Source organism: Cydia splendana, chromosome 8, assembly GCF_910591565.1.
Source record: "Cydia splendana chromosome 8, ilCydSple1.2, whole genome shotgun sequence".
Classification (NCBI taxonomy): domain Eukaryota; kingdom Metazoa; phylum Arthropoda; class Insecta; order Lepidoptera; family Tortricidae; genus Cydia; species Cydia splendana.
This window is the reverse complement of record NC_085967.1, coordinates 5300181-5323966: the sequence shown is the minus strand read 5'-3', so window position 1 is coordinate 5323966 and position 23786 is coordinate 5300181. Positions and strand designations below refer to the sequence as shown.

General features: G+C 38.4%; 1 protein-coding gene and 1 long non-coding RNA gene across 3 annotated transcripts; both read right to left on the bottom strand.

Annotated features, from left to right (window-relative positions):
* Positions 1–486: 486 nt before the first annotated feature.
* Positions 487–1453, bottom strand: LOC134793212 (uncharacterized). Its single transcript, XR_010144509.1, has 2 exons — positions 720–1453; positions 487–653 (listed from the first exon to the last, which is right to left on the bottom strand). It is a non-coding gene; the product is annotated as an uncharacterized LOC134793212 (long non-coding RNA).
* Positions 1454–2277: 824 nt separating this feature from the next.
* Positions 2278–22448, bottom strand: LOC134792731 (annexin B9-like). 2 transcript variants are annotated; one of them, XM_063764028.1, is made up of 9 exons: positions 22203–22448; positions 21601–22074; positions 16970–17146; positions 11660–11864; positions 8907–8986; positions 5805–5877; positions 5094–5267; positions 3920–4101; positions 2278–2498 (listed from the first exon to the last, which is right to left on the bottom strand). In XM_063764028.1, exons 1-9 carry the CDS (start codon positions 22218–22220, stop codon positions 2442–2444), a joined length of 1440 nt encoding a protein of 479 aa, XP_063620098.1. In that variant the 5' UTR covers positions 22221–22448; the 3' UTR covers positions 2278–2441. The 2 variants fall into 2 exon arrangements, with proteins under 2 accessions (XP_063620098.1, XP_063620100.1); XM_063764030.1 differs by lacking the exon at positions 21601–22074 and having other exon boundaries at positions 22203–22446.
* Positions 22449–23786: the final 1338 nt, after the last annotated feature.

Sequence of the window (23786 nt, the reverse complement as noted above, 5' to 3'; positions counted from 1 at the left end):
GGATGAAATTTGCATTTCAATCACGCAGACAAAGTGCTAAACTAAAAACAAAATTATCATACCTCTCAAGCACGTAGTTGTTATTCGCTTCAATCCTAATGTCTGATATCGTTGGATAGGTTTCACAACGAACAGTCTTGTAATACTATTTTTTATAAAGGAAAATATTTTCGGAAATAAGCGCTCCAAAGGTCCCGTTATGCTTTTTTTAAATAATAAGAAATACTTATTTCACAGCGGACTCACGATGGTTTTAAACGCCGAATACTCTAACGACTCTTAATCATTTGTGCCAATTTCCGCCATTTTTAACATTTTCCACAAAAAACCTAACTAAAAATTCCATGTAACTATCGAACCTGCTCACAAAATTTCACGAGAATCGGTTGAGAAATGCGACTTGTAGAGAACAGTCAGACACACGAAAGCATTTTACTCAAGCTGAAACGGAGAACTTCGCTTTTGCTCGGTCAATAAAACGAATAATAATGTTCTCATTAGACCATTTATTAAATAGGCACATGCCCAATTTAAGTGTATACTTTACATAACATTTTATAATCAATAATATTTGAGAAACGTTGGCCACATGTACTATTTTATACTTAAGCCACAGTCACATTGAAGCAGTATATAGTATAAACTTACTGAGTCTATATGTACTATTTTATATTTATGCCAGTCACTTTGAAGCAGTATATAGTATAAACATACTGTACTTATGTCTATAAAGGCGTGCTCTTAGCATAGAGGTGGGCTCTGAAAAGTGCGATATCTGAATACAAGAGAAATGGATTTGTGTTTGTAAAAGTATGTTGGAACAGTGGCTCAACGCAAACAGTGGCTCAGTCGCCCAAACATCGCTATACACTGTAGCACCCTTACGTGTTAGAATAACCATTGCTCGTCCATTTGAATTTGTTCGATTACTGAATGTTTCTGTTGTATTAGCAGGGAAGCAAATAGCCTCTCTCATGTTGGAATTAGGTCGAGTGAGCCACTGTATCCGGCAATTTTTTTTGAGTCACTGTTCCCTCCTTGACCGTCGATGATTATGACATTGTAAGTGTTTTGTAGTAGTATATTTACAACCAATCCATCGTGTATGTATGTCCATAGCCAAATATGCCTAATGTAGTTAAGCACAGATATATAATGTAATCTTAATCATTAGTGGCGAAACGGTTTAATCTGTAATCAATGGCACATCGCCTGCATTCAGGATATCTATGATATAAATGCTTGACAATATGAAAGAAATAACTTCAATCAATGAGAGTTTATGATTGACAGGAAATGGCGTTTGTTAACAATAAATTTAGTAATTTTCGTTTGACAATGTTAATAATTTATAACAAGAAATCAGTGGCTAAAACTTATTCGAGTTATGACTTATTTATAACATTAAGATTCTTTTTAATGCTCCAATATGCAATTTAATGAAGGACAATGAATGAGAAAATATACTTTATTAAAAAAAATCTCATAAATAATTAATGACATAAAGTGAGGGGTTCATTATTAAAATATATGAAAAGAACAGAATAGAAAGTCACCTATGTTTTGGTGGACAGTTGTTTGGCAATAACGGTGATAGTACTAATCTATAGTTCATTACATATTCCTCATTTTCTCGAAGGTTAAAGAGAATGGAGTCTGGAAGAGGTCCCTTAAGAGATAAGCTGTACTTTTATAAAATATGTTTATTATATGCAATGCATATTAACATTTACTGAAATAAAAGACAGAAATAGTCTTTCGAGATAATATTTTGCATAGAACTAAATATACTCGATTTCTATTTAAACAGATTTTTTGTGTTTTATCTTTGCTGAGCTTTATAATTGTAAACTGAGTCATACTCATGAGCCAATTTTTAATTATACTCCAGTCATAGTCAAAGTAGTAAATATATATAGAACTTCGAAATATTATATATATAGGTAATACGAAGGCACATAGATGGAGGCAACGCGATGAAATTTATTCTTTTATGTCAAAAGACAGCGATAAATAATTCAAAAATGTTTAAAATTAATAGTAATATCTCTTTTACTTTATTGTTTTATAAAAGATCCATATAATAGAATTATAGTGCCAAACTAAGGTTTGTAACATTTTCAAATTGTATATAATTATAATATAAAAACAACAACTATAATTAATATTTAATGGCCTGCAAAAGCAGATAAGAGTACCGTCCAATTTCAATTGTTTCACAACACAGGTATACGTATGAAACTCAAGACGAAATTTTAAGGTAAACAATATAAAATCATTCAAATATGTACTAATCATTGAGATTCTAGTAATACAGCAAATTTTTGATGATTATTAAATCATTGAGGATTCCGTACACGCTAGAAGTACTTAAAGGTAATACAACATACAGATGTTTTTATTTAAAAAAAATGATGCTTAATAAGTAGATTCGTTAGAGATTAATACAAGCCTAGCAGGCCCAGGAGAGTTTTCTTGTAGTGCCCGGAGCAATCGCCCTGAAAATAAAAAATAAAAGCTTAAATTATATGATTTTTTGAAGAGATTGATGACTCCAACTGCGTGAAAGCATTTTATTTTTGCCTACAATTATCGGTTATGGCTGATGATGGATTGGATAGACGATGCACAGCCTTTCAACACATCTAATACTTTCAACAGATTCTGCTGACATGTTTAGCTAGACTAATTACAAGATTATTTTCAAACACATGCACAATTCGGCTTATAAATGCGCGTAGTTGTGAGGTGTGGCTCAATGTGGTAGCAGCCTCAAAAGTAGCGGATATAACAACGCTACAAAAGTATCTGCCACCCTGGAATTCTTTATTTTATACAGTTCTTCTTACAGTAAAGTATCTGTCTCAGTCTAATTGTTCCACATATAGAGACATTCTATCTTTTTGATAAGCTATTAGAGAATTTTGAAGCGTAGTCTGGCGCCATCTGTAAAAACCTTTGACAGTTGCCAACGCCATTTAGTGAACGCTTTGATGGTGACTTTGGAGGTGCAAATGACCCTAAGATTTATAAATTTCTGTAACGCTGACTTCTCTTCTCCTCATCTTACCTCTCGCCGTACTTGGCCTGGAACATGTCGGAGATGTCCCCCAGGTCGACCTCGCTGCGCGTCACCATGATGACGAGCAGACGGACATGTGACCGACGATGTTACCTCGATCCAGCTCTGCAGCGTCTCGCCGTACTTGGCCTGGAACATGTCGGAGATGTCCCCCAGGTCGACCTCGCAGCGCGTCACCATGATGACGAGCAGACGGACATGTGACCGACGATGTTACCTCGATCCAGCTCTGCAGCGTCTCGCCGTACTTGGCCTGGAACATGTCGGAGATGTCGCCCAGGTCGACCTCGCAGCGCGTCACCATGATGACGAGCAGACGGACATGTGACCGACAATCTTACCTCGATCCAGCTCTGCAGCGTCTCGCCGTACTTGGCCTGGAACATGTCGGAGATGTCGCCCAGGTCGACCTCGCAGCGCGTCACCATGATGACGAGCAGACGGACATGTGACCGACAATCTTACCTCGATCCAGCTCTGCAGCGTCTCGCCGTACTTGGCCTGGAACATGTCGGAGATGTCGCCCAGGTCGACCTCGCAGCGCGTCACCATGATGACGAGCAGACGGACATGTGACCGACGATCTTACCTCGATCCAGCTCTGCAGCGTCTCGCCGTACTTCGCCTGGAACATGTCGGAGATGTCCCCCAGGGCGACCTCGCAGCGCGTCACCATTATGACGAGCAGACGGACATGTGACCGACGATCTTACCTCGATCCAGCTCTGCAGCGTCTCGCCGTACTTGACCTGGAACATGTCGGAGATGTCCCCCAGGGCGACCTCGCAGCGCGTCACCATTATGACGAGCAGACGGACATGTGACCGACGATCTTACCTCGATCCAGCTCTGCAGCGTCTCGCCGTACTTGGCCTGGAACATGTCGGAGATGTCGCCCAGGTCGACCTCGCAGCGCGTCACCATGATGCGGATGAGCTGGCGGTCGTTGGTGCCCATGCCCTTCATCGACTTGTGCAGCCGCTCGGCGAAGAACAGCGGCTTGTTGCGGACCACTTTCACTGCAAACAGAAACGTGAAGGTTAGTTTCACATTCAAAGGTTATCCGACAAGACATATCAGACAATCTTCAGAAAATGTTGTATTATTTTGTGCGGGACAACGGTAAACAATTTCGTGGAACGCTGTCTTCGCGTCGTCAGATCAAGAGAACTCGTTTTATATTTGATTTCTGGTGTCGTATCCACCAACACATAGATAGAAACGCTTGCATTTCTTTACCAGCGCCAGCTCTCGTGCCCGGTGAGGAACTGATACTGGTACTCTTGGAAGATGACGTGTTGCGTCCCTGTCGCGCTTACGTACGAATTTACCAGTGCGACAGAGAGGCAACATGTCGAACGTGGTTCGCAGTAGGCCCTCTGGTATTCGTGCAAGATGGCGGCCAGCACGAAAACGATCAACCAATAGAAGAGTATTAGTTACACTTACCGATGACACGAAGAGCCTTCTCCATATCGCCCGAGAACTCAGCCTTGATGGCGTCGTCGATGTCGTGGCCGGTGAGGAACTGATACTTTTAGTGAATGGCGGCCAGCTACGATAACAACCCAACCAATAAAAGCAGAGTATTAGTAACACTTACCTATGGCACGAAGAGCCTTCTCCATATCGCCCGAGAACTCAGCCTTAATGGCGTCGTCGATGTCGTGGCCGGTGAGGAACTGATACTCTTGGAAGATGGCGGCCAACTGCGTGAACGACCCAACCAATAGAAGAGTATTAGTTGCACTTACCAATGGCACGGAGAGCCTTCTCCATATCGCCTGAGAACTCAGCCTTGATGGCGTCGTCGATGTAGTGGCCGGTGAGGAACTGGTACATTTTCCGTGAACATACAGGTACAGTGTTACGCTTACCGATGGCACGTAGAGCCTTATCCATATCGCTCGAGTACTCAACCTTGATGGAGTCGTCGATATCATGGCCAGTGAGGAACTGGTACTGGAAAATGGCGGTTAACTGTGCAAATAAAAGTATAAGTTACACTTACCGATGGCACGAAGAGCCTTCTCCATATCGCCCGAGAACTCAGCCTTGATGGCGTCGTCGATGTCGTGGCCGGTGAGGAACTGGTACTCTTGGAAGATGGCGGCCAACTGCGTGAACGAGCGCGAACAGAGGACGGCGTTGAACACGGACTCGTCCGTGCCGAGTCGCAGCTCGCCTGTAACATCAGATACTCGTGTAAAGTGTCATTCTATGGAGCTTGCTTACTATGTAAAAGTCACTAGAAATTTATCATTCAGAGACAATTTCAATATGGCGGTTTGTTTACATAGTTAGCAAGTTCCATGGAATTACACTTTAAGTTTAAAGTGGAGCTCAATAGAAATCGCAAATAATGTAAACAACAGCGTATCTTATAACCTACATATTTCCTACTAGCGACCGCCCCGGCTTCGCACGGGTTAACAAAGTATACACTTAAATCTTCCCCAAGAATCACTCTATTGTTAGGTATGTGTGTTTGTGTGCAGTGTGTTTATCGCGAACATACAAACACAGACAGACGCGGCGGGGGACTTTGTTTTCAAAGGTGTAGTGATTTAGATACGATAATTTGCCGTAACAGGGCAGATGAGTAAAAGTTAGTCAGTAGTAGTCAGAAAATAAAAAGTTTATAAAATCATGTATCAAATGACGACCCTTGCAAAACTGTAAGTTTGCCTAAATAAGGGCGATTAGAAAAAGACGAACATACCGGCTTGTAGCAAGCTCCTGGCATCCTCTCTCGCTCTATCTTGGTTCACGTGGAACTCCTCAGACCTGTTGCCCTGCAAATAAAATACATAGGTATGTTTTATTATCCCAATAAGTCCAATAATCATACTTAGCTTAGTGTTAAAGACTTAAATTTATAAGTAAGTTGAGAAACTAAAAACAATTACCCTCTATATTAATTTTTACGTTCATCCTTAGACAAATTGACACTTAAATGTGCGTCATTAATAAAAAAAACACTCAATGCGATTGTGACTCGTGTTACTTTTTGGAGAAATCACCCTTCCGGTTATCAGTACCAATTTGCGATGACTCAAACAAAGGTCAAAATGTGGATGAATATTTACAAACATAGATAAATTTCATCACCCGACTTAAACGGGAGCAACTTCGTCATCGGCTCGACAGTTAGCGAGTCATAACTACGTCACGAGGTGATTCCGATCTTAATCATCATGTTTGGCATTGAGTTTTTACTTGTTCTTTTTTTATTTACATTACCAACGCTGTGACGCAGATGACGCACTCATTTTATGCAGAGCAGAGATTAATTGATTACGCTTACACATTCCGTATGTTATAAGAATAAGAATAGATTTTTTTAAGTGGTACAAACGTATTATGCGGTAAAAAGGTGACAACGCCGTACAACACCAATTTTTCAGCTGTCAAACTCGGGGCCAAGATTTTTTCTCAGACTTTACACATCTTATACAAGGTATCGTCTTGGGTCGTCACAAAAGACAACAGAACAAAAATGTGGGGAATTCAAAAGTCTTTGAAAAAACCACCACAAAAACTCCCCCATCTTGAAAGCTGTAATACTGAAAAAGACACTATAGATAAACTTGTCGATGCAGCAATAGTGAAGGAATCTCCCATACAAGAAACAGACGAAGGTAATGAACAATACACTCCGTATCAACCACTTGAAGAATGTAATGTTTTAGAAGTAAAAAAAGCTATCTACTGCTTTAAAAATAAAAAAGCGCCTGGGCCAGACCAAATCAAAGTAGATGCATTGAAGTTAGCGGGTCCTGCTTTTTACTGGGCTTTAACTAGAGTTATAAACTACGTCCTAATAACCGGCTACTATCCAAGGAGGTGGAAATTGGGCGAATGTATTTTTCTACACAAAGCTGGGAAAAACTATAAGGACGCTAAATCTTATAGACCCATTACTTTACTAAACGTCATGGGGAAGATTTGCGAAAAAATAATATATAGCCGCATTGTAAGAGCATGTCAACATTTAATTCCGGATTACCAGCATGGTTTTATGCACAAACGAGGCACAGGAACACAGATTCTGCGAACATCAAAATATATTTCAGATGCTTTGGAAGAAGGGCACAGTGTTGCTATGATTTCAACGGACTTGAGTAAGGCTTTTGACTCAATAAACCACAAAGGCCTTACATTCAAACTAATGGAAAATGATGTCAGTAATAATATCATCAAAATGATAGAAAACTATTTGTTGAATCGAAAAGTGCGAGGAAGGTTCCGAACAACAACCGGAGATGAAGTGGAAGTCCCGCACGGAGTGCCTCAAGGGTCCATCCTGGGGCCTTTAATATTTAATCTGTATGTGCATGATATACCGAAGTCAAATATAGCCGGGGAGATGCTTTCACAGTATGCCGACGATTTGTGTATTTTAAATTCAGCACTTCGGCCGGATCAAGCTACACGGCGCGCTACATGGGCTGCGAATAAAATAGTCGATTATTATGAACGTTGGGGACTACGCTGTAACGTTGATAAAACAGAGTGCATAATGTTCACTAATAAAAGAGTACGTAGTGTACGTAACCCAAACGGTTATAAACCGACAGTTAAATTAAAAGGAGTCCATCTTGAATACAAAAACTGTGTTCGATACCTAGGTGTCCAATTAGATAAACGACTGAGCATGAACGAACACGTCAAAAGCGTTGTAAGAAAAGCTAAAAGAGTTAGAGGAATGTTGGCACCTATAATCGGCTACTACTCCAATGTAAACATAGAAACCAAACTAAAGGTTGTTCAGGCATGTCTCCTGCCTATACTAGACTATGGAATAGTACAACTACTCCCTAGAGTAAGCAAGACGAACCTTTTAACGCTTGAAAGGCAATACCGCATGGCTCTTAAGTCTGCGGGAGGGTTTCCTCGTTCAATACCCACAGAAATGTTATGGGACTTACTAGATGAAGACCCATGGCATCTTAGACTTCATGACTTACACCGAGACATGCTAGATAAGCTGAATAATTTGTGCATCCCGGGGCTAGAGAACCCTGGTCCACAATATGTTAAGTACGGTCAATACAACCCGATGATGTACAGCAACAGAATCGGCGAAATAGATTATGTCAGTAAAAAAGATAGACATAAATACGTGAGTAAAAGGAGCCTACCCTCGAGGGAACATCTTTTAAAATAAAAAATTTAGTGATAAATAATAAAATATAATAAACAGTGTAATTAAGTACATTACTTTCCTGTGAGCTGTAAATTGGCTACACGACATAAAATAAATGTATAGATCTTTAAGACATATTACATTAAGAACACACCCCTTTGGCGGACATAATTGTATGTAACAAAAATGATAAACAATAAAAAAACTTTCTATTCTATTCTATTCTATTCTATTGGGTCGTCCCATTCGTTTTTCGTCAAGATCTTAAATTAGTCCTATTCTACATTCGTCACAATCGTCGGTGGCTTTCAAAGAGAAAGAGTGACGAAAGCAGAATAGGACTAATTTAAGAACTTGACGAAAAACGAATGGGACGACCCAAGACGATACCATAAATCTTATTCTAACTTTAATTGAGAAAACGTTAAAAATTTAAATATATAATTTCCGTAAAATAATATGAAAGTACTTGTAATAACGTTTTCGAGTATTGGTTACCCCAATCTTTGGAGACTTGAATTAAAAAAAAATATTAGTCAGTGTTACTAAGCACATAAATATCGCTAACAGTAAAAAGGAATCGAAACAAGTACAGTACAGTTCTGTTTTGTATACAAAATAAAAACAAAATTACTCGTTTTCATCGCTACTGAGTATAGTTTACGTTATTCTTACCATGCTCAGTGAGGTCATTAACCTCTTGAAGTTTCCTGACGTATCTCCGCGGAGGTCGTCCTCCAATAGAGTTCCGTACACTGTAAAAAAAAACATCAATTGAAGTGCTTGGCCATGAAACGAGTCTACCTAGTCAACGTCTATTACATAATTAGTCGTCTAGATCTGATACTATCGACATCTTTTGAGTGTTTTCAATTTCATCGTCTATTATTTGATTCCATTTTACTGCAGATATAGGTCCGGTTTCTGATCATTTGATAGCAAGCTAGGTTTGGATAAATATTTAAGTTAATAATAACTGTAAGTAGGTATAGCATATGTGCAACAAAGTACCTAAGAGTATAACAGGAAAATGATAAAAGTGTCAGAGCAGGAAAATAATATTTAAGTACCCCTTTTCAATAATTATTATTATCATATATTTATTAACTAATCAAAACCAATATCACAACGGAAGAACAGCGCTGGCTTTGCCAGCTACATGCTGAGTTGTGACCCTTTTATGGCATTTTGCTCTAAATGTTATACATTGTATATTTGTCAACATGTTTTTTGTCATATGTGTTTGTTTGTCATACATAAATATATTTTCTTTTTCTTTTTTCTTTTCTTTTCTAAAAATTCGTGCTTATTAATGTTCGCGTGCAGTATGTTTATAATGAATACAAACGCTTTAATTATAAAATTTATACGTCTTGATAGTATACTTTAGGGGCCCACAGATTACCAGTTCGCCTGTCAGTTAAAAAGGTGACAGTTCCGAACAGCTGACAGGCTGATATCGTCCGGCGGACTGGTAATCTGTGGGCCCCTTAAAGTATAATATCAGCTCACCGTGTTACACTTATCAATATAAGGTAACAGAAGTAACCCAGCGATATCTAAATGGGGTAATGCGGCCAATTATCTGTAATTAAGCCTACACCGTTCCGCAAGATGGCAGATAACATGACAAAATAAGCACGGTCCACATATCATGCGTCTTATTTCTGCGGCGGTCGGAAGCAATTCATTAAGGAGCACCGGTCCGAGGACAAGCTAGAGTTTCACACAATTTTAATAGTGTCACAGTCAGCAGAAGAAGCTTAAACTGTGCCACAGAAGGAACAGACCACCATGATGGTAAGGCCCCTGGCCTAGCGAAGATGATTTTTTTTTTTGATAGAAAACGCCAATAGAAATTTAAATAACGTAAGGAAATAGTCACATAACTTTATGCATCTGTCATTCGATACAATTTCTCTTTTCGTTTGGTGTTTATCGGTGTACGATTTTTATCTTGGCTAGGCCCTCAGAAGACCGTTAAGTTTTATTCTCTGACCGATCTCGCATCGACTTTCAGTCATCAAAAATGATGTCTCTATGCATGACTAATGCGTAAATCGTCTGTAATAGGCGTAAAGGAAAATGATGATGATACCCTAGCCAATCATCTACAATTCTACATAGATCACATACCCACATACACATGATGACGTCACTGAATCTAATTCTGATTGGGAATAGAACTAGCGCAAAAAAAGGATATTTAGTAGGAAGTAAGGCGTAAAACAATCAGAAACGTTCAGATTCACTCCAATGCCGAAAATTGCACTTCAGTATCCTCAAAAACTGAGAACAGGAAAAGAGGTGGAATTTATCAACGCAGAATAACTATTTTTTCCTTGTATAAAGATAAGTATAATGGTGTGCAGATTATGTTTTGCATTCTGTGCGCGTTACTGTTGTTTGCTGACATATTTATAACGCCATGCTACAACTGTATCCTAACCTTGATGCTTGTTTTAAGTTTAGGTGTTTCAGTAATGAAATATCCAGTTTCTATAGGGAATCATTGCAATGTTCATAAGCGCAAGGAATATGGTGTTTTGCAACTTGTAGTTGTATCGTAGCAAATAGTCATGTTGTATTTGAACCTAATCGTACCTACTTAACGCAGGAGGAAATAAGAATTGATAATTGCATAAATAAATTGTGCAAAATTTTTCATGTTGCCATGTGATTATAATATTCACGTGTACAGATATTTCAGCCTTATTTCACTTGTTAGTTTCGACAAACAGACATTAAACGAATCTACTTTCAAATTTAAATCGGTTGTTGCGTGTCATTTTAGCTTTTAATGGATGTTAACTGCAGTAAAAGACATCGTTACAAGCGAAAAAAAAACAATAGCGCATCACGATTACGAATAGAAGTACTGATTTGAGGTTATCCACTCCCAAAGCCTCATGTGTCAGAGAAACAGAACCGTTCTAAGAGTACCAACGATGGAGTTAATTCCGTGTAAAATACCGATGTCAATGAACTCCGTAATACAGTTTTTAAGAGACCCTCAATTCTGGACCGCCGCGCTCCTTTCATTAAGCCTAAAAGTTCAAGCCCTGGTACGTCTCTAAATTTACTACCTAAAATTACATGACCTATTCCCGATTTCGACTTGGACTCGCTTCCTACATTATCAGAAGTAGGATATGTGAATAATACCGCCATATTGTCGGTATGGCGTCACGACATTAAAGTCGGAACATCAAAGCATGACGATGACTAGCTGGAGAACCTTAAGCAGAAGTCTTCGTCGTGCTCCTGCGGACTCGCGTTTTGTGTGCGATCGATGTGGCGAGAAATGCCGCGCTGCTATAGGACTTTATAGCCATCAACGACGATGCGGGACCCCGTAAACCCACAAGCGCCGCAACAAGCATCTACAGATGATGTGGCCAATGATGATAATGATGTTATATACTCACTAGCATTATACGCCTGCTTGATGACCTGGATCTCATGATTGGACATTGTGCACATGACCTCGATGAGCACGTCCTCGTCCGTGCCGATGCCGGCCACGGCGTCATGGAGCTCCTTGGCGTAGAACTGGGGCAGTGGCGTCATCAACGCCACCACGATGTCTTCGAACTTGCCGCTGGTTTCGCTCTTCAAGTCTGAGATTAGGTCCTGGAAAGATGATAGACAACACGATGATGATGATGCACGGTTAGTTTCACTAGACTTATATCGACAGGGATATGAACCGTGATTACCTTTTGTATTATTTTCGAGCTCCCGATATTTCGACGCAGTTACATGCATCTTGTTCACAGGTAACTGATGATAGCGGGTGGGTGTCAAATTTGTGTAGACTGCGTCGAAATATCGGGAGCTCGAAAACAATACAAAAGGTAATCACGCTTCATATCCCGGTCGATATAAGTCTAACCGTTGAATAGCTTGTACGAAATTGTTGCCATGTTAAAACTCATCAATGCTCAATCATCAAACCAATCTGGACATATGGGATCCAGATATGGTCTTCTGCTAGCAAATCAAACATCCTCTGCCTTCAAAGAGCCCAAAATAATATTTTAAGGGTTTTGTGCGCTGCACCTTGGTTCACTCGTAACAGTGAAATCCACGAATACCTAGAAATGCCGACTGTCCTTGAAGAGGCAAAACGCTATAATGATATCTACAAGGATCGCCTGATCATGCATCCAAATCCACTGACCATCCCATTACTGAAACCGGACTATGTCAGGCGACTAAAAAGAGCTGATGTGCTGGATATTTAATGGAGGGTAGGGCAATGGCCCTATCATTCTGGAAACGTCATACATATTTCCCTGATCCAATCTTATTATAGTCTTGCGACTGATTGCAGATATTATATGTATAAGAAAAAAAAAATGTTAAAACTATACTAGTAATAGGACAGGAAGCGATGGAAATCAGAGAGCAGTAGGTTTCCGAATATTAGTTACTATGAATTGCAAAACAGCTTTTGTGCTAGACAAAGACACAAATCCGTCTTTATTTCATCTTAATTTGTCTTACTTGTAGGAAAAATATCGACGAGGTTTTTAAAGTGTGCTTGGATTTTAAATCAACAAAAAAAAATCGAATGCAATTTGGCCAAGATGTAAATGTGCAATGCATACAGTTTTTAGGTTTTTTCCGGCGACAAAGGCAATGTCGGCGATGGTATGTATTATCTACTTGATTCGTTTAGTGCATTCAGGGCACTTTACACATCCATTTTAAATTTGAGTACCTATTAACAACCGCAAAAATACAGTGGGCGAGATAAGTCGACATGCATGTTTGGTTATCAGTTTTCGCTCACTTCAGCGCCCGCTGCGCATACGTTTAAACTTCGCACAGGAAGTTAGAACATTTGAATTATTGCTTCGAGTGCGTCATGGATCCTGGCCCAACCAGGACACAATAATAAGATTTAATGATTTCACCAATTCATCATTTTATAGGTGCTATTTAGTGCCATTAATCCCATGAATATGTGCCAAATCACAGCAGTCAAGGTGGCCTCCAATTGAAGGGGCCTTATAAATGATACTTTTCATCTGTAATTTAATATAAAGTAACGTCTCATGCTCATACAATGTTTATCATAATCGTCGTGATTTACACCTCGCTACATACAAATTATAGTAATTTTCCAATAATATACGGAACACTGACGCTGATATTGCGTAAATAACAAGCAAGTGTACATAAATAAACGTGAAAAGCCTGTATTATAAACGTTAAAGTAGCTAAGTAATACTTACGTTAATAATTATACTTTGAAACTTATTTCTATCTACTTTATTGTAGCCCAATAACGAATTGATTTGTAAACATTTCGCTTGTTAGATATCAGCACAGTGATTGTTAATTAGATACATTGACTGAAAACGCGCCCTTTTCAGACATTGGCTGCAAATATTCAATACATAAATAGTTAGTCCAGTAGTTTAATATGATGGGGATATCATTTCCTTACAAATCTCGTATCCAGCAGGTTGGCAACTCCTGTCATATACTTAATAATATAAGAAGATGTATCAAACAATGTATGTTCTCAGAAAATATAAACCGACATAGCAATTTAAAATCGCCACCAAGCGGGAATAAGTGGTTAGGTAAATCACTATGCATAATAACCAATAGTAGTTACTTATAACTTTTCCTCGAGTAGAGTTCGGTATTGATTCATCAAAGTCTCATGCATTATGAAGCGAAAGTTTTTGGAGGCATGCCAAACTATTTGAATGTTTTCTGGGTAATACTATTGTGCGTGTCTCCCATGAAAGTAAAACTAAAATGGAACCCTGGGATCGATGAAACGTTACGAGTACGTTGTTGGACTATTTAATTCAATTAGGTTAATTGGGAACTGTAATTAAAACTTAACGTGTAGGTATGTGCATAACGTAAAGGACTGACCGAGGTCATACAAAATTAAAAAAATATACCGATCAAATTCTTAAGCTTTTAAAGAATTGGCGAAGGGCATCAATGTAAAATTCGGGTTTACGTGCCGCGCCCATTTGGGTCAAACACACACCCACATTTCCGGTTTGTATATCATGAAATATCATCTCGGTGTATGACGCAATCAACAAATTTAAAATGTGATGTTCCTTCCGTAAAGCCGACAAAAGAACACAAATATAAATGGAAAACCCCGTAATTTGTTTTCAATTATTATCATGAATCGTTGCCGCGCCTAAATAAAGGGGCCCACTGATTACCAGTCCGCCGGACGATATCGGCCTGTCAGTTAAGGGGCCCACTGATTAACCGTCCGCCGGACGGTATCGGCCTGTCAGTTAGAACAAAATTTTGACAGTTCCGAACAACTGACAGGCCGATACCGTCCGGTGGACTGTTAATCAGTGGGCCCCTTAAGAAACAAAATTTGACAGCTTCGAACAACTGACAGGCTGATAACGTCCGGCGAACTAGTAATCTGTGGGCACCTTAAAGAATAATTGAAATATTTTAAATAACTGCTAAAGTGAGGCGTATGTCAATGAGTAATAAACCGCAGTATTTAGTGATAAGAGTGTAGTAGTGTAATACATAAAATAAACAATGTGTAGGTAATTTAAAATAATTTACAAATGCAGTACCAAGGGACCTTATTCGTACAACTAATGAGTGACAGACTTCACGAGTATTTTAAGTGAAAGTGACATACTTATAGGAAAGAAACGCTCTCTCCTTTGTTGTTATTAACAAACCAACCACGTGCGAACAGCCAAAATCAACGACTATTCTTAGTTCAAGAAGGTCGCAATTATTCTTCGTCAAAGAGCACGAAACAGAAATAACCACGATTAATGATAGCAAAACACCATCTCTATTTCTGATATCATGGTCGTCGTATCAATTGATCATGACTTTTTATCCAAAAACAGTACCCGAACCGGGAAATCCCGGTTCTCGACATAAGTGCCAATATTAGAAATACGATACCGGGAGCATTCTGTACATCATGAGATCATGCTGACTTCAGCGATGCACTATCGGTGCTAGATACTACTGAACGGCCTTTTCTTCCGGCTTGTATGTAGAGAACGAGGACTCGTGAGGGAACCCACCTGGCCCCGTAGACAACATGCCAATCGCTAGCGCTACGTAGCGTACGAAACGGGTTATTCCCACTAGTTACCACCAAGTTCTTACCAGTGGTAACTACTGGGAATTTTTTTCCCACCTTTTACCACTGGTAACTACTGGGAAAAAAATCCCACTAGTTACCACCAACTCGGCTTGGAATTTTTATTCCCAGTAAAAGGTCCCACTGGTAAAAGGTGGGAATTTTTTTTCCCAGTAGTTACCACCAAAATATTGTTAGAATTCAATACTAATAAAAACAGTATAAATAGTATAGTATACATATAGCGTGCTGTAATAAATAATTATGTGTCAGTTAGTGATTCAGTAAACTGCTTTAAAAGTGATCAAAAATATTAAAATAGTTTTTCAGCTATAAGTGTAAAAACTAAAATAGAAGAGTCTCATTCTAGTTACATAGAAATTAACTTATTATCCGGATTAAATTCATCCTATAAACTGTAAATTGAATTCCAGATTTATACAAACGAACAAACAAATCAGTCAAAAACCGACAGAACTGATTTCGTTTTATTATTTATAGCTACTTTATTTCGTTGATAATTATATTTTATTACCTATCGGGTGGCATGTGAGCTAGACAGAAAGCTCACGGATGGTGGTAGTTTTTGTAATTGTCTTATGCCAACATTAGGATTTAACCAAGATGCGATGAGAGTTGTGGTGCAGAAGAAACATTAATTAGATAGCTTGGATATTATTATTACATATTTGCCACCACTAGTTCTTCTACTAAACATATATTTTCCAAAAGAATAAAAGTTAAATACAAAAAAAGAAGTGTACTAATAGTACCTGATGCCCCCTGGTAGAGTGTTATTACCATCCCGCTAGCGTGGGTGTTTAAGCAATCGAGCCAACCAGCGTAACATGACCGAGCGATGTACTACCCGAGCGTAATTGGAATGCGAGCCTATGCTGGTTAGTCCGAGCCGTCAGCCCATCCGAAGCGCGCCCTAAGCGGTTTTAATTACAACCATGCACTTATTTAGCCTAACTATAAATTATGAATACCTACATATTCCAGCTCTGCGTCGTGTTATAATAGAACGAAATAAAGTAGCTGTAAATAATAAAACGAAATCAGTTCTGTCGGTTTTTGACTGATTTGTTTGTTCGTTTGTATAAATTTAAATATGTAATTCAATTTACAGTTAATAAGATAAATTTAATCCGGATAATAAGTTAATTTCAACTTAACTAGAATGAGACTCTTCTATTTTAGTTTTTTACACTTATACCGGAAAAGCTATTTTAATATTTTTGATCACTTTTAAAGCAGTTTACTGAATCACTAACTGACACATAATTATTTATTACAGCACGCTATATTTATACTATACTGTTTTTATTAGTATTGAATTCTAACAATATTTTGGTGGTAACTACTTTTTTTTGTTTTTTTTTTTGCATTATGGTAATTGTGACCTTTTTTGCCACTTTTGTGTTATTTCTACTCAGAATCACGAGCTCTTTCGATCCTAATGGGATAAAAAAATGTCCCAGAGTTTTCTTCCTATTGTGTTACCATTTCCCCATATACTTTGTATGGCGGTAACAAAAAGGAACGTTTGAAAAATGTATGGAAATTTTAGGACACATTTTATCTCCTAACGGTGGGATTGTAGTGACTACCTTACCTTTCCGTACAGCGTCTTGAACTCAAACGCAATGCGCAGCCGCTGCTCGTTGCTGCGGCGCGTGAGCACCTGGATGATGGCCTTCTCGTCCGTTCCGAAACCTTTCATGGCCTTGCGGAGGATGGCCGCATCCTCGCGGGGGTCGAAGGGGTTCACGGGGACCACCGTGGGTTTGGACTGAAATAATACGAGGATTTTAGGTTTGGAACATTTTAGAACCTACAAATTTTGTAGTAGTTTATATTATAATTATAGTTTCTGAAATAAACTATTATTTTGTGTCATGGTTGCATAAATTAATTTAAATATAAAGATGAATTAGATAAATGCGATGAATACTTGAATAGTGTGCTGGATAAGTCTCACTGGCCCACGCGTAATTGATTTTAAATCCTGGCATCAACATTATTAAAATGGAACCTCAACTTAAATGATCAAGTTATTAATACTATAACTACACATCGGTAACTCGTGGCATTTAGGTAGCACTTAAAAGATTAGTGATAAGCACACATCGGTAACTCGTGGCACTTGACAGTTTCTAACAGACTAGTGATGTGACAATGTTCTTCCTATACGAGTCGAGAAAAAGAAACCACTAAAAAAGGAATTAATTAAACTAATCTTTTAAGTGCTACCTAAATGCCACGGGTTACCGATGTGTAACTATAACACATTGGCATACACTTTTATTATACGTAAGTATTTAAAAAAATATCTCTGCTCCATGTGGGCAACTGGGCATAGATAGAGGCATTACAAAGAGTAATTCTGCTCGTATGAGCCAATGACTCATTTATTGCCACATGGATAAATGATCTCCAAACAAAACGCAATTTTCAAATTTCTTCCTTACGGCCCTATATTTAAGGTATTAATTTAAACAACATAGTATCCAGGGCCAGAGTTACTAGGCCTTTGTTGTTTGGTGCCGACCGCCAAGGTGAGGGTCAAACCTGTGCAGTGTAAACAGATCCTTAGGCCTAGTACGTACAGGTAATGGGGACTGATTTTATGATCTTTGATTTAGAGGGGGACAGGGGTCGGCAGACTGCGGCTCGCGAGCCACTTGCGAGTCTTTGGAGGTACAACTATGGCTTTTAAAATCACCTTACAAAGTAACGCTCAATAGTTCTAAGGCCATTAAGGCCATTCCATGGTTCCAAAAACTGGCGCTTTTTACTGCGGGTCTGGATGGCTTTTCTTCTAAAAATTTTGCCGACCACTGGTGTAGGATAGTGCGCTTAGGCTTAGAAGTCTTATATACACATTATGTCATCAATAAACTAACCGACGAATTCCTTAGACAGGGTATTAATGCTAAGGAATTGTATCATCATGTTCTCGACAGGAAATGACAGAAACTATCTTCTAATGTGAAATTAAATAATTGGAAGGAAATGGAAAGACAAGTTCATTACAGATTCAGTAGGCTTAGCATAGGAGCGCCGCGACAGTATCTCGCCCGCGAGATAGACCACCCGTCTTTTTTTTCTAACTGTACTAAGTAATTAGAAAGGGAAAAGGGGCGCTCCTGTGCTAAGCCTTCAGATCAGTGGGTTTCCCTGAAGCTGCGAAGTTACCACTATCCAGATCGAGTCAACTAGGGCAGACTAGTAAGAAATGAAATCCCATTAGTCATACACCAACAACTCCTAACGCCAATTGTTTGTGATAGCTATTATACTTGGTTTGGTTGAATCAACCGGAAAATCTCTTATTTGGCAGGAAAGATGAAGAATATTTAGGAGAAAATAACGGCTGTTAGTTAGTGTTGATGTTGAACGTGTTATAATTATACTTAGAACTCCATATATCTTTCAACGATGCAGCAGACCAGCTGACGAAGGTATGAAACTACTAAGAAAATTGCATAATAAAGCGTGACGAATAGGCGTCTTGGTGACGACCAGCCTAATAATATACCTACGAAACATTTATCTCGACTAATCCATGTATAATCGGACCCCTTGATTCATAACATATATAAGTAATCAAGGGTCAGACTTAGGCTGGATGCCAGTAGCGTTTGCTTTCTGCAAGTGTTTTGAACAATCCAGTGTTTGTACAAGAAATGTCGCAGATAATGTTAAGTGACTGATAGGTAGATAAGTATGTACTTACTGTAATAAGCACAAGATTTATGTTGTTATTATTGTCTGATAATCTTGTTTGTACTCGAAACTTGCGATTAGATCTATAGAGTAGAAACGTTTCTACAAGGCACCAACCTGCCCATAAATGTTGGTTTAGGACCAATTTCTGGTTGACTAATGGACTATACCAGCGGTCGGCAACCTTTTAGCAGCCAAGGGCCAAATAGTAGTTACCGAAGTTGACGCGGGCCGCACTTTGGTAATATTTGTGATTTTAGCAGACATTGTCGTTTGTCAATATTACATACAAAATAGCCAGAGAGGCTCGCGGGCCGCAAGCGAGAGGTTCGCGGGCCACATGCGGCCCGCGGGCCGCTTGTTGCCGACCGCTGGACTATACCATAGTGCTTTAAGTCCACCTTATCTTTATGCACTCTACAGGCATCTATCTTTACTTTTCGTGTAAAAACTTAACCCTTTACCAAGCGAAGGGATATAATTATATTTCCCACATACGGCACTTCAAACATGTGTTCTATTTTATTTAGATGAGTAAGACTGACATTCGATTGTCATTTTTGAAATGTCAGCCTGGTAAAGGGTTAATAAGTATTGATGAAGTAAATGACATTTTGATATCACCATCACCTGATCAAATTAAAAGCCATTTATCACACATTAACTTTTCAAACTTTAGGACCGATATAACATATACCTACTCTGACCGATATGAGTAATATGAGTATACACTCTGTATCTTTAGGTACTTAAATAAAAGTAAACAAATAATTTGTAAATTTTCGGGTAGTTATAACATTTATTGATTAACCAACCAAATACAAAACCACCTGGATCTGTCAGTGAACGACCTGACTTTAATGGATCATGTAATGTTTTCATCTGGCTTCACTGGCCTGGGTAAATTCACTGGCTTAAGAAGCCATTTGAGGGTAGAGGGGCTAGATTTTGTTTACTCTTTTTTAAATACCTAAAGATACAGACTATAATTAATCTAATTACGCTTTGGAGAGCATATTTGGAAATAATGAGGGTAGGTGAGGCAACAAGTTGACTACCACTGAGGGTCTATTTATCACATGCCTAATAAGCCCTTTGATTTTACAAAATGAGGAAGGCAAAGTAATAACATATTACACCAACATGTAGCAGAATCACTCTCATCAGTGACTAATAAAGAAAGCAAGATGATGCTTCAAAACATTACAATACTTCAATATTTACCATTTAAACCAAATATCAGATGGTTTTACAGATACAGCTATCTTTCTCAAAACCTAGAAGAAAGAACAAAAGAGAACAGAACAAGTACCTTATAACGAAATGACTTGAACCCACGCCGTACGCCAATTGTCGCTCTATAGGCACTACGCATACTTGAATTTGATGTTACAGAGGACATATCAATAATCCGCACTGACTCTCACTGCTAATACTTTTCTGTACCAAAACCAATCAATTACATCACTCTGCTTGAACAAAGTTTTAAACTGTTTAAGGTTTGAACGAAAAGGTTTCTATTGGGTTTGAATCGGCTACACCCATTGTAGCGGGGGCCAGAGTTGAGACTGAATTATTGACTCGGTGATAAGTGTACAGTGGAGATGAAGTGAGCATAACAATGTAATTGCAGTCAACTACTTCTTGAATAGAGCTGACCATGTATTCCTATAGCTAACTGAGTTGGCAAACCAGCTTGACTGTGACCCGAGCATCCATAACAACTATGAGTAACTGGAAATTAGTATTATACTGGTTGCTCGTGTGTTCAACTTGCCTGTAAGCCGTGCCTGATATGTCATTGGAATAAGTGCTGTATGCTTGTAGGTATTCTACATGTTAGTCAGAGTTCTCCAAGTCACATGTGGCTATAATAGTTATAGGTTGTAGTGCTCAATGGAAGCCTATTGTTAATATTAATGGCAATTATTTGTGTGACATCTTAATTTGGAGTCATTAATAATATCTAGTCCTAAATATTTAAGCTCATTGAAGTTGGTATTAAATATTTAGAAAATAATGTGTGTATGGTATGGGTAACAGATCCTACAGTATTTCAATATTTCACTACTACAGACAGCAAGTTTTATAAAGACTTTTAGTGTAAAATTAAATATTTATGTGTAATATTTTATAATAATGTGAAAGTTACAATGATAGAATGAAATAAAAATTAAATGCACATTAGATAATTTTGTTCTAAAACATTGTTTACATTTAGGCAAAGTAAATAATATATTGATGTGTGTAATTAATTACAGGATAATATTCCACCAAAAACAACTGATAAGAGCAATGGAAACAATTTATGTACCTACAAATTTTATGTTTTCAATTATATTATTTCTAAAGGCAGTCTATAAAAGATAAGACAAAGTTAACCTAGTTTTCATTGCTCTTGCAAATAAATAAGTAATACAAAGCTCTTGTTTTGCTTATCACAAATAGAAGAAGCCATCAAATTAATGGAAGTATGAAAAAGAGTGATACAATAAGATTATAAGACAAATAACATACCTTTGGTGTTGGTACAGAGCTTGATTGACCATAAGCATGTTGGCTATGTGGCTGAGAGTGGCTTTGAGCGTACCCCTGTTGCACTTGGGGTGCTTGGGCAGCTGGTGTGTATCCTTGGTAAGCACTAGGGTACCCTTGGGCACCGGGGTACCCTTGATTGGCACTGGGATACCCCTGATTGGCATTTTGGTTGCCATGGTTAGCACCTGGGTATCCCTGATTGGCACTAGGATAACCTCCTGCTTGTGGGTATCCGGTTTGAGCAGTTGGATATTGAGCATTAGATTGTGGGTAACCGGGTTGGCCCGTTGACTGGGGATATCCAGGGTTAGACTGAGGGTACCCTGAGGGTGGTGCCGGGTACCCCATGGTTGGCATGCCAGGCATAGGCATAGGATTGCCGAACGACTGCGGAGCGGCATTGTTAAATCCTATATTATGCATATACTGCTGCTGAGGATATCCCGTTTGGCCCTTGAAATGAAATGAAAAAGTAATTATAACGAAATCCACTTCTAAACGTGACCTTCATTGTGATAAACATAACAAGATTCGTTTCAATAACTAGAGCCAAGAGAAAGTTTATAAAACTAGGTACTTACTTGCTGGTAGGGATTCATTTTGGATACAAAAAAGCACTTAAATCCGCACTTCTAAAAAGCACTTGTTGAACTATCGTAAGGGAAGGAGGCTTACAATTACTTCCCGCGATTTTTCCGGTAATTCGGTACGTGCCGTGGGTTTCACCGAAGCCGCTTTTGTGACGTGTGACGAGATTATACGTTTTGTCTAGTGATTCACAAGACTGGTTGTCATCCAACTTGTAGTATTCTGCAAGTAAGAAAAGCCTGTTTATCAATGGAATAAGATCTGTTTTATTTTAACATCAGAACTTACTTGGTATTTGTCAGAAAAATGACATCATATTGAAGGCTCGTTCAAAAATCACCATATTTATATTTAAAATAAATTGTAGTAAACGTCGAAAAACAAAGTTAAACCCTAATTTGCCTTGTTACTTCATTTTTCATGTAACATTAAGTAAAATGGTGTTACACAAGATAGTATTTATTATCCCCCTTATTCATAAAACTTTACGGTTGATTTAGTTAACTTATGTTTTATCCCTTTCTTCCAAATACATTAGTCCAAATGACAGATAAGGACAAACGATTATTAGCTGATTGAGGTTTGTAGCGCGTATATGAATATACCCCCTATATCAATACGCTTCCCAAAAACGTTTGAAAAAGAATTATTTTCAAAAGCTGGCCTTTTCCTTTAGAATAGAACTCATACATGCTGCTTTGTCTTTTTTGTTGGCTCATTCTATTAATTCGAAACGTTACCCTACAACAACTGACACTAGATTTGACAGTTGATATCAGTGTTGCCAACTTGGCATAAATGATGCCAGATCTGGCATATTTTCACTCGCTTTGGCACCTAAATTTTCCATTTAGCATCTGGCATATTTTTTAGCATAATTTAGTCTAAGCCAAATTTGCACCAACTTGGCAGCAACAATATGCGCCATCGCCTTATGTGGTTCATATTTTCATATGAATTTTGACTTTTGTAGGCGGATGGACGTCGACGGACTATACAGGGTGGAAAGATAAGTCGGGCCCTGGAGGGAAACTACCTTAAATCCTAAAGCTGGCTCATTTTACTTAAAGGAGACATTCCTTTATTTTTAAAAAGAACAAAACTGCATTCAAAGATTTTCTAAAACTCGCTTGCCTCGCCCGGGACTCGAACCGACTAAAAATTCCATAAAATAATAACTCGCAATTTTATTCTACTAGTCGATACAGTTAATGTTAATGATAACATTTCTCCATGAAACATTAGGTCTTACACTCGTATGTCGTACAAAATAGCCATAAAATCTAATATTTAGTACTCAAGATTTTTTTAGACAAGCCAAATTGAAGAAAAAAAGAAAAACACTTTGAATGCAGTTTTGTTTCTTTTTGAAAATAAAGGAATGTCTCCTTTAAGTAAAATGAGCCAGCTTAAGGATTTAAGGTAGTTTCCCTCCAGGGCCCGACTTATCTTTCCACCCTGTATATGTATATATTTTTTTAAATGGCAAATAAATTCATTTAAATTGACATCTGATGTTTTCGTGGACTGACATATTTGAGTTCCGTTTTGCAGATTTGATCAGACAATTGTATCAG